This window comes from Centruroides sculpturatus, unplaced genomic scaffold (genome assembly GCF_000671375.1).
Source record: "Centruroides sculpturatus isolate CEXI.00-Female unplaced genomic scaffold, Cexi_2.0 scaffold977, whole genome shotgun sequence".
NCBI lineage: Eukaryota > Metazoa > Arthropoda > Arachnida > Scorpiones > Buthidae > Centruroides > Centruroides sculpturatus.
The window spans coordinates 116,253-130,752 of NW_019385249.1; the positions used below are offsets into that span (position 1 = coordinate 116,253).

The window sequence follows — 14,500 nt, forward strand, 5'->3', positions numbered from 1 at the left end:
ACATTTTATCACAATTATTATGAAATAATAGCTAAAATAGTAAGTCAGTATTTAAGAAAGAACATTTTTCTAACATTTAAAAATATTAAATACATTTATCACTATTTATTACTGACTGTATGAAAACATTGTATAAAACAATCAAATATATTTTATTACAGAATTTTCTCATTTTAATTATTTAATATATATTCATTTATTGCAAGATCCAGTTTTAACAATGGAAGAAAAAGAAATTGGTCAAGAATGTGTAGATAACATAAACCAAAATGTGTTATTGAAACAGTTGTTACAGAATTGTCCTTCAGCAGAAACACAGAGAAAAGCTGATCATTTTGAGGTAAATTTCATTTATTTTTTTAAACATTAACATTTATTTATATATAAATATCTTCACTAAGTTAAACTATTTAGCACTTTTACATACAATTTTTTTAAGTACAGTGAAATAACAAGTTAATTAGATACATAATAAATTATTAGCAAATGTGACCTAAAATTTTATAATTTTAATACTGAAAATTAGAAAACATTGGAATTGTAAGATTATGACATTTTTTTTACTCAGAGTTGTGTAAATAATATAAGTAAGTAAAGATGGTCTTTATTATAGGAGCTGAAAGCAAAAGTTGAAATTTGCATAGGAACATCTGTCTTGTTTCAATTATTGAAAATAAGTAATAAATAATTCCTAAATTTGGATGAAATTTAGAGGTTGCTTCTAACTTTGAAACATCAAATTGCCTTTATTTTAAGCAAATTACAAGGTAATATCATACTAAGCATTTTAAATTTAGAGTTGATAATTTCCATGCTACAATTTCACAAGATCACATTGTGCTTCTTACTGCTATACTTACATGAGACTTCTATTTAAACAGTAAATGGTCCTGTGCTTAGTAATTTTTCAGATCATTATAGCAACTTCTAAATATTATTAAAAATTTTACCAAAATTACTTTCTTTTACTAATGGAAACATCAATCTTTTTTAAACTTAAAAATAAGGACCACACTACCCAGTATATTGCATCATTTGGCTGCTAAAGCACACAGAACAATTATCTGCCTATATTTTAATGGTCAACACATTCTCTGAAGGGTGAGTTCTGTCAACACGGTCTAACGACTCCTGTGAGAGTGTTGACTGAAGAACTGATTAACATTGTTGGTGTCATTGTCTGAAAAGACTGCAAAGTTTTCATCACTAAACATGATATTATGTAGAACAATTGCCATGTAAGTGTCTATATAATTTTGAACAACAACCATTTGCACACCAATCACTTCCCCCCCATTTCTAATGCTTGAGCATAAGTACAATTTATATGGAAGTCTGCTAAAAGTTACAATATCTACTAGCCAATCTGAATGATACCATTTTGAAGTCAGTTGTCATTGGTGATGTAACCTTGTTATATCACTTTTTTTCTGAGAGAAAATTGTTATCATTGTCATTATCTCACACTCCCAAGAAGTTAAGGAAGAAGCTCTATCTGCTGACAAGGTAATGGTCATCTATTGCCTTTTTTGATTGCAAAGGAATATTTTACCATGTTGTGTTACTACTAACAGCAATTACTGGACAATACTACTGTTTGTTTTGCATACTATTTTGGAGATAACATCTACAGGAAAGTCACAGTTTTTATGCCGATGTTTGGTGGTGTGCCATTACAATTCACTCTCACTTGTTGCTAAAGTTTTTGGCTAAGAAAAACATATTGAGTATCTGGCATCCACCATTCACCCCAGAATTGGCATTTTACAATTTTTTCCTATTAGCACTGAAATTGGAGTGATGGTGTCCATTTTCTGTTTACAACAGCAGTAGTCAAAGAATTGGAGTATTTTTGGAGAATATTTTAAAGGATGGTCTACAATATGTCTTAAAGACTGATTGAAATTTTAAACTTTTGAAAATACTATGGTTGCTATGTTCTATAGATACTATTATGTGAAAAAATAATTAGTCCCAATTTATTTTGACTTACTTTAATAATTATTCATTAGTTTCTAGTACTTCAGAATTCCTTAATTTTGTGAAAAAGACTTCATTTCTAAATAGGCAAATCTATATTATATAAAAGATAAAATATTATAATTGTGTTTTATTTCAAAAAACAAAATTCATTGAAATGTTCCATTTTAATGTATTTAGATTTTTTAAAATTATTCAAGGTATTAAATATGTTATCATTTACAACATTAAAAATATTATTCATGATGTATATTATTTAGTTAATGACTTTTTCATAATTTACTGTTAAAATTTTTGGCTTCTTTAAATTTTTGTTAATGTCTAAATATAACAGTCAAAATTTTTCAGTTTTTTAATGTAGAAGACATGGTTGCTGTATCTTCAAATTCTGTGTGTACAGAATTTCAGTTTTTTGTTTTTGTTTATAATTTATTCTTTCTGTATCATATTAATTATCAATTTTTAAGTTCTGTTTCACTGGTCATTAATTAAATGCTTCTCTATTGAATCTCTAGATTTTTGTGATAGTTTTTATCTCTAATAATGTTTTCATTAATTTATCCATTCATTTAATTCTTTCTTTCAATATTTTTCATTTTTAATCATATTTAAAATTCTGTTTAATTTTCTCATTGTGACTTCTTTTTTTTTTTTTTGTATGTCAAAAGAGATTAGGATTAATATGGTATTTTAACAGATAAAACTATTATTATATTTGTCATTACTTTTGAATATCTTTTAATATTAATTCATCTCTTAAGTAAATTAAAAAATTTGAATAATTAAATAATTTGAAAAATTTGAATAAAATTTGAAAAATTTTTTTACAAATTTATTCTAAATTGAATAAATTTGTAAAAAAATTTTTGTTATTCTAAAAAAGTTATCACATCACAAGTACTTTAGAGGTTATTTAGAATTTATTATCTAGCCAAAATATTTATTCTGTTGAAATTGTTTACAAGACCAGTTTAATTTCATTATCTGTAGCCATAAGTGAATTTCATATTTTGAAGTGAATATTACAAAACTGTATTGGAAAATACAACTCTCTTAATTAATATGGAAAACAAGTATTTTTCTCATCACTAAAGCTAGGTTATATAGGAACTAAAACTAATATAAATGGTTATAAAATTCAAATAAATTGCAATTTTTTAACTAATTATAGAATTTTTTATGCCTAGATGTCCTAGCTGTATTCATCATATTATATTAAAAATAATATCTGTCTTCTCTCTCAAAGTATTCCACAAAATTGTATTTTCCAATCAATAGAAAAATATACAGAGTGGGAAAGAAAGTTACTTAACACTCCTGCTACAGAATATAGAATGTACTGAAATTTAATTCACTCATGTCAGGAATACGTTAGACTGAGGGGAAACAGATTAATGTGTGTTACACACACAGCTGCCATTTTGATGGTGGTCACATTTAATGCAACTCGGAAATTATAAATGGGAAGGGGGTCACGTGATACATAATTTTTGGGTGAGAATTTCACAAGGAATTGATTGCTGAAAGATTTTATAGACCTACCTTGAATGGTTACAGAGTTATCCACATTACATGATTTGCTTAATGTACTGTACATTCTATATTCTGTAGCAGGGGTGTTAAATGACTTTCTTTTCCCCTCTCTCCCGCTAGTGAAACTTAATAATAATAATAAACTTTTTAGTTAATAATCACATAACAACAACCATATAATTACATTCTTCTACTGACTTTATTAAAATTTAGTTTAATAGACAATCAGGAGAATTAAAATTTTTGTTATTTTTTCATTCATTTCTAATATATTTTTATTAACTGTATCACAATCAGATTATTGATGTCCCATTCTAAATAACTGGTTTTTTACATCATATTTTAAGCAGAATAAATTTATATATTGAGGAAAATATGACAAATAAACTAATTAAAGAAAAAACAGTGTTTAAGGCTGTGTACACACTAGACGTTTTTAAACGTGCGTTTTAAAGAACCAAGAGTTCTATATACGCATACACACTCAAATGCGCGCTTTTGGCCAAGCGCGTGTTAAACACACGTTTATAGATTTTTGTTAAAACGCACGTTTTGCAGGCGCTTTATGGACGCTTTGAGATATATGTGCTGCCATGTTACTGTACATTCGATCGCGCGTTTTGTGGGAGTCAACCGAGCACTTTGAGATATATGTGCTGAAATGGAGAACGATCATTTCGATACTGATCTATTTATTGATGAAATCTAAAAGAGACCAACCATCGTCAAAGGATTTTATAGATATTTTAAAAGAATTAAAAAACTTGGGTTCATTTTGTCTTAGTTTTGGATACAACGTCGCAAACATTCCATGTGTCAGTCTATCTCGTAATATTGGGTGCACCCAAAATTCTCTATGTGTCTGTCATCGTCTTTTATAGTGACGATGGAGGAGGGTCACACAAGCAATTACTTTCACGTCCATTTCCAAACTGAGCCAGTGTGTACGCTCCAGAAACGCTCGTCAAATGCCGAGCTAACGCGCGTTTAAAAACGCCTAATGTGTACACAGCCTAAAGCTGTAATAAATGAAAATTATATGAGTAACTTACATTTTTTTTAAAATAAACATTTTCCTAGGTTTCAAATAAGAATAACTTTAAAAAAAACTGGTACATTTCAAATGACTAATAACACAGGTCTACAAATAAAAACTTTGTTTCTTAATGATTTCAGCTTGCTGAATTTAAAAATGGTTATAAAAAAACCAGAATTAGCTCAAGTTTACAAGGTACATCAACGTTTAATAAATTGTATAATATATCAATACATCTGAATACATAAACATAATGTAATTTTCATTTGAGTTGGAACACAGAAACCATCAAAACACTTTTTGATACATAAAAACTAAATAAACAGCGAAAGCATAAAATACCCATGACATCACTTGCATGTATGACACTTATTTACAGACTTCTTGTATGAATCTGCAAGCGTTTCACATGTAATGTTCCAGCAGTAGTCTGCTAACATTGCCAGACTCTATTTCCCTAGGTATCACTTTTCCATACAAGCAATGTCTTGGTGAAAATGCTCCTTATGTTTGTCACTGACAGACCCGTAGTTTTGAGGGAAAAAGTCAATGTGAGGATGCAAAAAGTGCATTTGTGCATTTTCAATGACATGTTGCATCTTATCTTTCCATAACACGACAGCATGTTATTTGTAATTTGTAATTTCTTTTTTGTAATTAGAAACTTGTGTTTTTCAAGAAAATTGTTTATCACCATCCTGAAAGTATTCCAAGCTTCTTTTCCAGCACCTATTAGTACGCTATCAAAGTGTATATTTTTGAGAAGCTTTGAAATCTGTGGACCTACAAATATCCCCTCTAACTTTTGCCCCACTGATGTTTGGAAATGTCTCTCTAAAAAACTAAATTTTGGGCTATTTCGATCCATGGTTTTGACAAAGTTTTTCATAAATCCTAATTTTATATGCAACAATAGTAGTATGATCAAACTGCATTTTACTAACAGTTCAGATAACATTTTTTTGATCCAGGTTTGAGGGGTTTCCTTTATGGTCAGTCTCTCCTTTTGAAATTGTGCTACTCGGTCTCTGCTATCTCTCTCACAGAGAAAACAACAGTACAGTAGATCCCCCTATAAAACCGTTTCCTCTAGTTATGATTCCTATAAAAATTGTGGCATTATCCGTAAACAACGGTAAAAATAACTCCTATAATACGTAAAACGTCATCGGGCAGCCGAACTACTTACCCGCCGTCCGTAGCGCCACGCTACGGAGAGATTTCTATCGTCTGGACAGTATTATATAAATTATATATAAATTAGGTACTGTACATATAATTATATATTAATTATATATAAATTAGGTACTGTATATATAATTATATATTAACTTAATTTATTGTAACTTTATTATAATTAAATATATATTTTTCGCCGTCTAGCGTCACGCTACGGCGAGTTAGGCGACCTATCGTCTGTTTAGTACTGTAATTTTATACATTTCTTGTGAAAGAAACATTTCTTATTTAACGGCCATAAAAATTATTTATATTAATGATGTCTCCAAAGGTCAACGAAGTTTTCGCAGAAAAATAATATCAGAAATCGCGGCCGCGGTTTGATGCGCTGTTCCGCGACGAAACCAAGCTTTAGCAACGGGCGTAGTCGAACGGTACACACTCGGTAAGCAATCCTACAATTTTTTGTTTATAACGTAGTTTATACGGATTATTTTCAAAAAAATATACGTATTTTGGAAATGTTGAGTCGAATTAGTCTAGAATCGATTAATTTTATGAAAGAAAACCTTTCAAACAGCCGTAGTCCGTAAACTATGATTCCTACAAAATTGATTCATAAAGAACGGAACGTATCTACCGTCTTATAGGGGGATCTACTGTACTTCATATATCCCAGCTGAAGTCCAAGTAATAATGCTATAACTTTAAAATCACAACAAACTTTCCATTTATGTTCTTGATAATTTACTTTTGCAAGAAGTTGCTTCATGCTTTTGTATGATTCTTTCATGTACTTTGCATGGCCAATATGAATAGAAAGGTTTTGTTACACAACAGTAACAAAATAGCTTTAAGGCTCACCTTGGAGGAGTCAATGAAGAGTCTCCATTTGCATTGTTTGTAGCATATATTGAGAGCTGTCATAAGAATGATTGTTTTTCTTTCCACAGACATTCAAGAAAATGTGCTGTAGGAATACATTTCAAGAACTACAGAAAAATGGCAATTTTTCCAAAAATTTACATATTTGGTTCGAAATCTTAAAAACTAGAGCCAAGTTAATGTTTTAATTGTCATATTCATATTCAGCACCCTTGAATTAGTAATATTCTGCTACTTTGGTTTCGGAAGCTTTTTGGCTGTTGACCAGTGCAATTTTTAAATAGATTTTGCATAAACTACTATAATACTTTTGTTTATACAATTAATATGTCAGCAATTGCAGAAACTTAACAAGAATATAACATTTTATCAGAAAGAGTTACTAAAGTTTTAAGTAGAAAAAGAAAACAATGTTTATTTCCTTTTGAAATTAATACTATGGCTCCTGATGAAGTTTTTATTAAAGAATGAATTTATAAATAATTTAATTAAATTTGATTTATTTTCTTTAAACACTTTTTATAATTTATTTATTGTTGAATTTTATCTGATGCAATATAATTTATTTTAAACTCAAATCTAACAATCTTGATATTTTATGATAAATTTTATTCTTTATTACATTTTCAAATTAAATGCATTAATATAATGTTAAATGTAATATTTCTAGGATGCAATATAATTTTAATAGATAAATTAATAGCAAGAGAAGAGGAAAATAATATATTTTTATGAAACTGGGTTATTGCTAGTAAATAAGCAATGATATGTTGTATGTTTTAAAAAATTTTTTATTATATGTTGTATTAAACAGTACTGTTGCAGGGAAATAGTGCCATGACATCTCCCAAGACCATCTCTCACTCACTTGATAGCAAACAGTCTTACTCATTCAGCCACCATGTCTCATAATACAGTGAAACACTTGAGATGGGACTGTGCATAAAACTGCAATAAAGTAGTAGTAGTTATTCAGCACCCTGATATTAGACAATCATAAACTGCCACTGGTTTTAAGTCACATTTTAGGATATTGGTTGGGGATTTTGAATGCATGTTGTAATAAGTTATAATTTTCTTACATCAATAATTGATTATAAACTTCTAGTCAATATTCCCTCAGAACATCTGATTTTAAGGAATAGATAACTTATGTTGAGTGATAGTTGCTGTTTATATACATCTTACAATATTGCAATTTTACAATTTAGATTATTTTATTTTAAATAATGTATAAAAATGAATAAATTATTTAAAATTTATATGTAATTTCAGATATTCGTCGTGCACAGTTAGAAAAGGAGCCTACTCCTCCACCAGAAGAATTAAAACCAAAACGTAAACGTGCCAAAAAGAAAAAACCTGAAGGTAAAGATGGCTCTCCGTGTAAAAAACGAATTAGGAAAGGATCGATTTCAAAAAATGAGGAAGATTTTGATACATACATGGAAACTATGATGGCTCAATTGAGATCTCTTCCACCTATAAGAATACTTGAACCTAACATTAAACCAAATTTTAGTGTTTGTCCAATATTTGGAAGTGGGGATTTAAATTTAAAAGGTATTTTTATTTTTTTTTTGAAATACACTTAATTTTGAACAAGAGAATTTTTGGTAAATCTGTAGTTAAGTGTCTAAATCTTATTTAATGAAATAGCCAGTAATTGCTATATGGTGATAACATTGTTAGGTGTGAACCATTGATAATATTACCATTTTTTTCATTAGTATTTAATTCTTATTAATTTAGAATAGTTGTATTTTGAAATAACATTGTAATTTCTATATTGAAAATTTATTTTTTTAAGACTTATTTTATTGATATTTCATTGCCTTTATTTTGTGAATGCCATATGCACATTTTGGAAACTTTCTTCCCCTCTTTAGTATAGCACATTTTTGTCTTTCTTATTTATCAAGACACATCTGCAGTAAGTTTCTGTAAAATGGTGGTAAATTTGTTACAAATTCATTTATTCTTTCTTCTGTACCTGGAGAAAACATGGATGCTTGTAGTGGTTACTATCTCTATAAATCAATGTTATTTTTTATTAACAAAAAAATACATTTAAGAGTCCACTTTATTAATAATAAAACATTCTACATATTTTATTTAGTCAATAAAAGTGGTACAAGGGGACCCACTCTATCCTGGGTCAAATACAAGCATGCAACATGTGTTTCATTTGGAAAAGGAAGATAATGAGGAAATTAGATTTCATTCTGATGTTTTACTCCTTTGTGTTCACTGTCATTCACTTCCATACATTGTCACATATTGATCATGTATTGATTCTGTGTCAAAATGCTTCAAATGCATTACATACATACATTGTGGCAGTGAAGATGACAGTTTCCACTTGTCAGTGCTGAAATTTCTCCATGCAGAGGTCTTGTGTTTGCTCTCATTCACTTCCATGTATTGTCATGTCTGCACTGAAATAATTCTATGTGAATAATATCCATTCATGTGTTCTGGCTCTTGAAGCCAAAACACATGGAGAGATATTATTTCATGGAATTATTATGGTGCAAAACATAACACAAAATGGATTGAAATGAGAGCAAAACACAGCCTCACCACAGAGAAATTTCAGCACCATATCTATTTAAGAGTGAAACACATGAACTGGCCCAGTTCTCTGACTTCCACATGATTAACGATGCTCCGATTAATCGGTAAGTAATTGGTAATCGACCATTTTCCCAATTAATCAGTATCGGGCTTTTCTCTGATTAATCGGTTTTAATAATCAGCCAATTTTGCATTTTAATATTTTTATTAGAATGTTACATATAAGCCTAGTAATAAAAAATAATAAATTTCTGTTATATATTTATTATTTATTACATGACAAACTGAATATTAAAAAAAATTTTACAATTCAAATTACAGTAGAGCATCGATTATCCGACTCAATTGGGGACTCAGATTGGTCGGATAATTGAAAAGAATTTTTAAAATATACATTATTAGTATAGCATATTAGTATATCACTATTAACCAACTTTGTGTTGAATTTTCTTCTGTTAAGCCTAACAAATTTTTTTTTTAAATAATAATCATCGCTATTGTATCGTTAAAAATTCTTTTTAAATTATTTTATCACTCACAAAACAAACAATTTTTAAATTATTTTATCGCTCACAAAACAGTGTTTAAATGAGACTTAATTAGAAAATTAAGTCTCGTTTAAATACTGGCCTCCCTTCAATGGTAGAATCGATGTTGCCAGCTAAAACACGCAAAAATTTAATAAAAATAATATTAAAGTATTCAAGACATAGCCAAATATTGTAGCGCCAAATCACTAGCAGACATTTGAAATTTGCCGACTAGAACGGTCAGTTAACCGATGTGACGGTTAATCGGGGATCGGATAATCGATGCTCTACTGTATTCCTTTTATCGATACATATTATAAGATACAATATAACCTATTCAAAACTATCTCTTTTATTTAATGTTTAAACTTTAAACATATAAAACAAATAAAAATTTAATATTCAGACTGTAAAACCCTTAAATTTTTATGCAAAAACATGAGAATTTTACCATTTTCAGGGCATAACCTATTTCTTGCCGGCTCATGTTACCTCCAATGCTGAAAATTCTTTCACTTTCAATGGAAGATGCTGAGGCAGTTAAATATTTCATAGCTAATTCGCTCAAATTACGAAAAAGTTCTTTTGAACTTCTTTACCAAAAAAATGGGTCACTATGTCTTTCTTTAAGGGGTAAATGTAAATATGTTTCTAATTCTTGATCGAAACGTTTGTTCATTTCTTTTGCTTTTTCTTTCTTTTTAAAAACATGCTCTTCTTCATTCTTTCGTTTATTAGAAGCTAATTCATCAAATAAATTAGAAAAACTTAAAGATTCTCCTCCATCTTCTTCATCTCCAGAAGTAGAAACTTCAAAATTTAATTTTTTTGAGATTTTGAATTATCATCTTTTAAGGCAGTGGTCCCCAACCCCCGGGCCATGGACCGGTACTGGTCCTTGGATCAGATGGTACCGGGCCACCCAAGAAACATTAAATTACTGGTATTTCCATTTTATTTACTATGGTGTATTTCTCTCGGGTTTGTGTGACTTTTAATGGATGACGGAACAATGGAATAAACTAGACATACGAAACACACTTCGGGTGTCATTGTCTCCTATTACTCTCAGATGGAACCGTCTTGTTGCAAAGAAACAAGCTCAGGGTTCTCATTGATTTAACGTTCTAGTGAGTTAAAATGTTAAATTACATTATATTCATTTTTTGGTGTAACTATATTTTATTTTGAAGACATGTTTAAATACAATTAAATTAAATCAATCTAAAATATAAACAATCAACATCCCCCTCAGTGGGCCGCGGTAAAATATCAAACGTTGACCGGTCCGCGGCGATAAAAAGGTTGGGGATCACTGTTTTAAGGTATCAATTGATCATCTTTTTATTTCCTCTACCATATCCTCTTTTTGAAATTTCATTTTGAATCTTGGATCTAATAAAGATGACAAGCATAAAGTCTTGTTTTCTATATATGCTGAAAATTTTTTTTATTGAATTTTTTAATTTTTTTATTGTGGTATACATTACATTTAGATTATTTACAGAATCTAATTAAAAAGAGAATCACTACCAACTGAATGAGTTATCAAAATAATTGATCATCTTTTTATTTCCTCTACCATATCCTCTTTTTGAAATTTCATTTTGAATGTTGGATCTAATAAAGATGACAAGCATAAAGTCTTGTTTTCTATATATGCTGAAAATTTTTTTTATTGAATTTTTTAATTTTTTATTGTGGTATTAATGCCACTAAAGGAACTACTGCTCTTTGCATTTGATAAGAATAATTTCAGAGTCTCTATTGTGGCAATTATTGAAGATGAGGTGGTTTCTCATTTGCTGGCTTCCATGGTAATTTCTTTGAATGGTTTTAAAAGTAGAACAATTTTTTTAATGAGAGACCATTGATATGGGCTCAATGTAGGAATATTATTATCTATAGCATACGTGACCAGGGCTTTTTGCTGTTCCAAGTTTCTTTGCAACATGTAGTATGTAGAATTTCAGCAAGTAGGAACATCTTGAATTACTTTGTGTTTTTACAAACCTAACTTGTCTTCCAATTTGCTTATAGCTACAGCAGAATGATTATAATGTGTGACAATATTTCTATTAACTGTGATTATAGTTTTCACATCTTATTGAGAAAATATGCATTCGTTTAGTGTCAGCTGCAGTGTATGAATAAAGCATGATAATGCCTCTAAGTTGTAATTCCCGATTCCAGCTACCATATTTGCTGCAGAATCTCTTAGTACTAAGAATATCTTATTACTTGTCAACTTATACTGTAACAAGAACAATGTTTATCTGATTCGTGTAGCTGTGTGGGAACCTTCAAAGGGAACAATTCACAAAACATCCCTTTCTTGCTAAAAATCATCCTTCAACCAGTGGGCTGTTACACTTAAAAAGGGAGAATTGTTTGTAATTGCTGTCCAAATATCAGCAGTAAAGAAATATATTTTGTTTCTGTTAATTAAACACAGAAACACTTCAGCTTTTTAAACAATGTCAAAGTTTCCATGTGTCGATAATTAAGTGTTGAGATTTATTTTAGAAACTTTCTCAAACAAAGGAAGAGATTGTTGATTTTGCAACGATATTTAACCGTCTCTTGTTTACCGGACCAGAGGGAGATGGAAATACCAGACAGAGAAAACTGGGTTTTTTTCCGCGTTATAATTAACCGTACAATTAACTTTAGGATCTCACACTATTAACACAATAAATTATTAATGCTAATCGGCCATTTTGCTTATCAGTGCATCCTTACACATGATAAAAATGAATCTGTGTGTTTTTGTCCTAAGACTTAAAATTTTCTTCTGACAACAATCTGAAAAATTTAACTAATTTCAAAAATTATTGTATATACAGAAAAACATGAAAAGAGATCTGGTAAGCATTACATATTTTATGGTATATGCACCTTTGCTACCAAAATTTAATAAAATTAATTATTTGAGAACTTTTGCTTTCTAAAAAATATATTTAAAGTTGATTTTAAATTTATGATGCATCATAGAATTGAAGTAATACAGTATACCAAAATATATTTAAAAATTATAATTCCAGCTTAAGAACAAAAATTATGAATAAATATGTGATATATATTTATTTAAAAACAATAAGTGTTCCTCAATATAAAATTACCATTTATCTAATAAATTATTAAATTCTGTTTCTAAGGTGCCTAGCATCATACTTATAACAAGAAGTTTAACAAGTAAAACAGCAAGGCCATATTTGGGACAAGACTTATGTCTCGGAGACGCACTACTAAGAGGAATCATTTTGATGCTCAAGGCGGGTCTCATTCTCATTCTCCAATCTTCTTTGGTATTGCTGGTTTTGAGTGCAATCTTTCAAACTTCGCCGGCCATGACCACGAGGTCATCCACGATGCATTTTTGGTGAAATTAACCTATCCAATTTCAAAATTTCTCAGCGTTGCATGTTGCCCCAGATTGAATTTTTGTTGATGCCTAATGAAAATTTCCCGTTTTTGAAAAAATAATCCTGGCTNTTAATAAATGTAGAAAAAAATAAATTTTATTTCAGAAGTTAGTTTTAATATAAAATTGTAACGACTAGCTCTAACTACTTTGAGAAAAGGTTCTGATGCTGAAACGAGATATCTCGGGTCAGCCGGTCAAGATCAGCACATCATCACAACCAGAAATATGTCAGGAATAACACGGGACAGGTAAATGGGTTTTTTCAAAGATTTGTTTGTCAAAATTTGATTTTGCAACGCGTGCATTTCCAACTTTCTAATGAGCAACACATGCGCAAATCTTGCACTACTGTCTGTTTGTAGAGAGTGTCACCATTTCAAACTTTATTTTGACTCTGTTCTTGGTCCCCTGAGTATCTACAAGTCAGGTTTTTTTGTGCATGCATGATTTGGGCACCTAATACTTGGGGCCAAATTGCAACTCTTGACATGTACTCCTTCATACCTCTAAGCTGGTTACCCAGCAGGCAGTACAATTTTATAAACAAGGCATACTCTTGTCAACAGTATAGTCATTGCATGTAGGGTTACCATATATCCTTAATGTATTAAAAAAACTTCCATCCTGAACATAACATTTTGTAATGTCAAAATGTTTCTTTAAACATTTTGTGATTATTTATTTGAACTTTTTACACTCAAAAAAACTGAATTTCCTTCACTTTTACCATACATCTTCTCTTCCCCAGACATGCTTTATTTTTGAACATAAATTTTTTTTCTAAAATTTTTATAGATACATAAAAAGGATAAAAGCAAAACACAACAATGGAAATTATGCATTTTTGTATTTTTTTTTTTTTCAATCATCAAAACTATTTTTAGGTGCCCTCTTTTTTATGATTTGACTAGCTTACCCGTCGCGCATTGCTGCGATCTCAGAAGAAATGAAATTCAAGCAAACTCATTATGATAAAATTCAATTTACATTTTATCATTTTTATTGAAACATTATTATTATTATTATTACAGTAGAACCTCGATTATCCGCCCCCCCGATCAACCGACCCCTCGGTTAACCGACCGTCCTAGTCGGCAAATTTCAAATGTCCGCTAGTGATGTGGCGCTACAATAGCGACGATTATTATTTTAAAAAATTTTTGTTAGGCTTAACATCGATGAAAATTCAACGCAAAATAGGTTAATAGCGATATACTAATATACTAATTACATGGGATATAATAATATACTACACTAATAATGGATTTTTTCATACTTTTCGGTTATCCGACTTTTCAATTATCCGACCAACCCCAGTCCCCAATTAGGGCGGATAATCGAGGTTCTACTGTA

General features: G+C 29.8%; 1 protein-coding gene across 1 annotated transcript in view; it reads left to right on the forward strand.

The window, feature by feature from the left end:
* Positions 1-14,500, forward strand: part of LOC111636712 (histone-lysine N-methyltransferase 2C-like) — a 211,817-nt gene that overhangs the window by 108,062 nt on the left and 89,255 nt on the right. The window contains exons 14-15 of the mRNA XM_023382016.1: positions 207-353; positions 7,880-8,176. Of these exons, the coding sequence (XP_023237784.1) occupies positions 207-353; positions 7,880-8,176 (444 nt within the window). The remainder of the gene's footprint in view (positions 1-206; positions 354-7,879; positions 8,177-14,500) is intronic.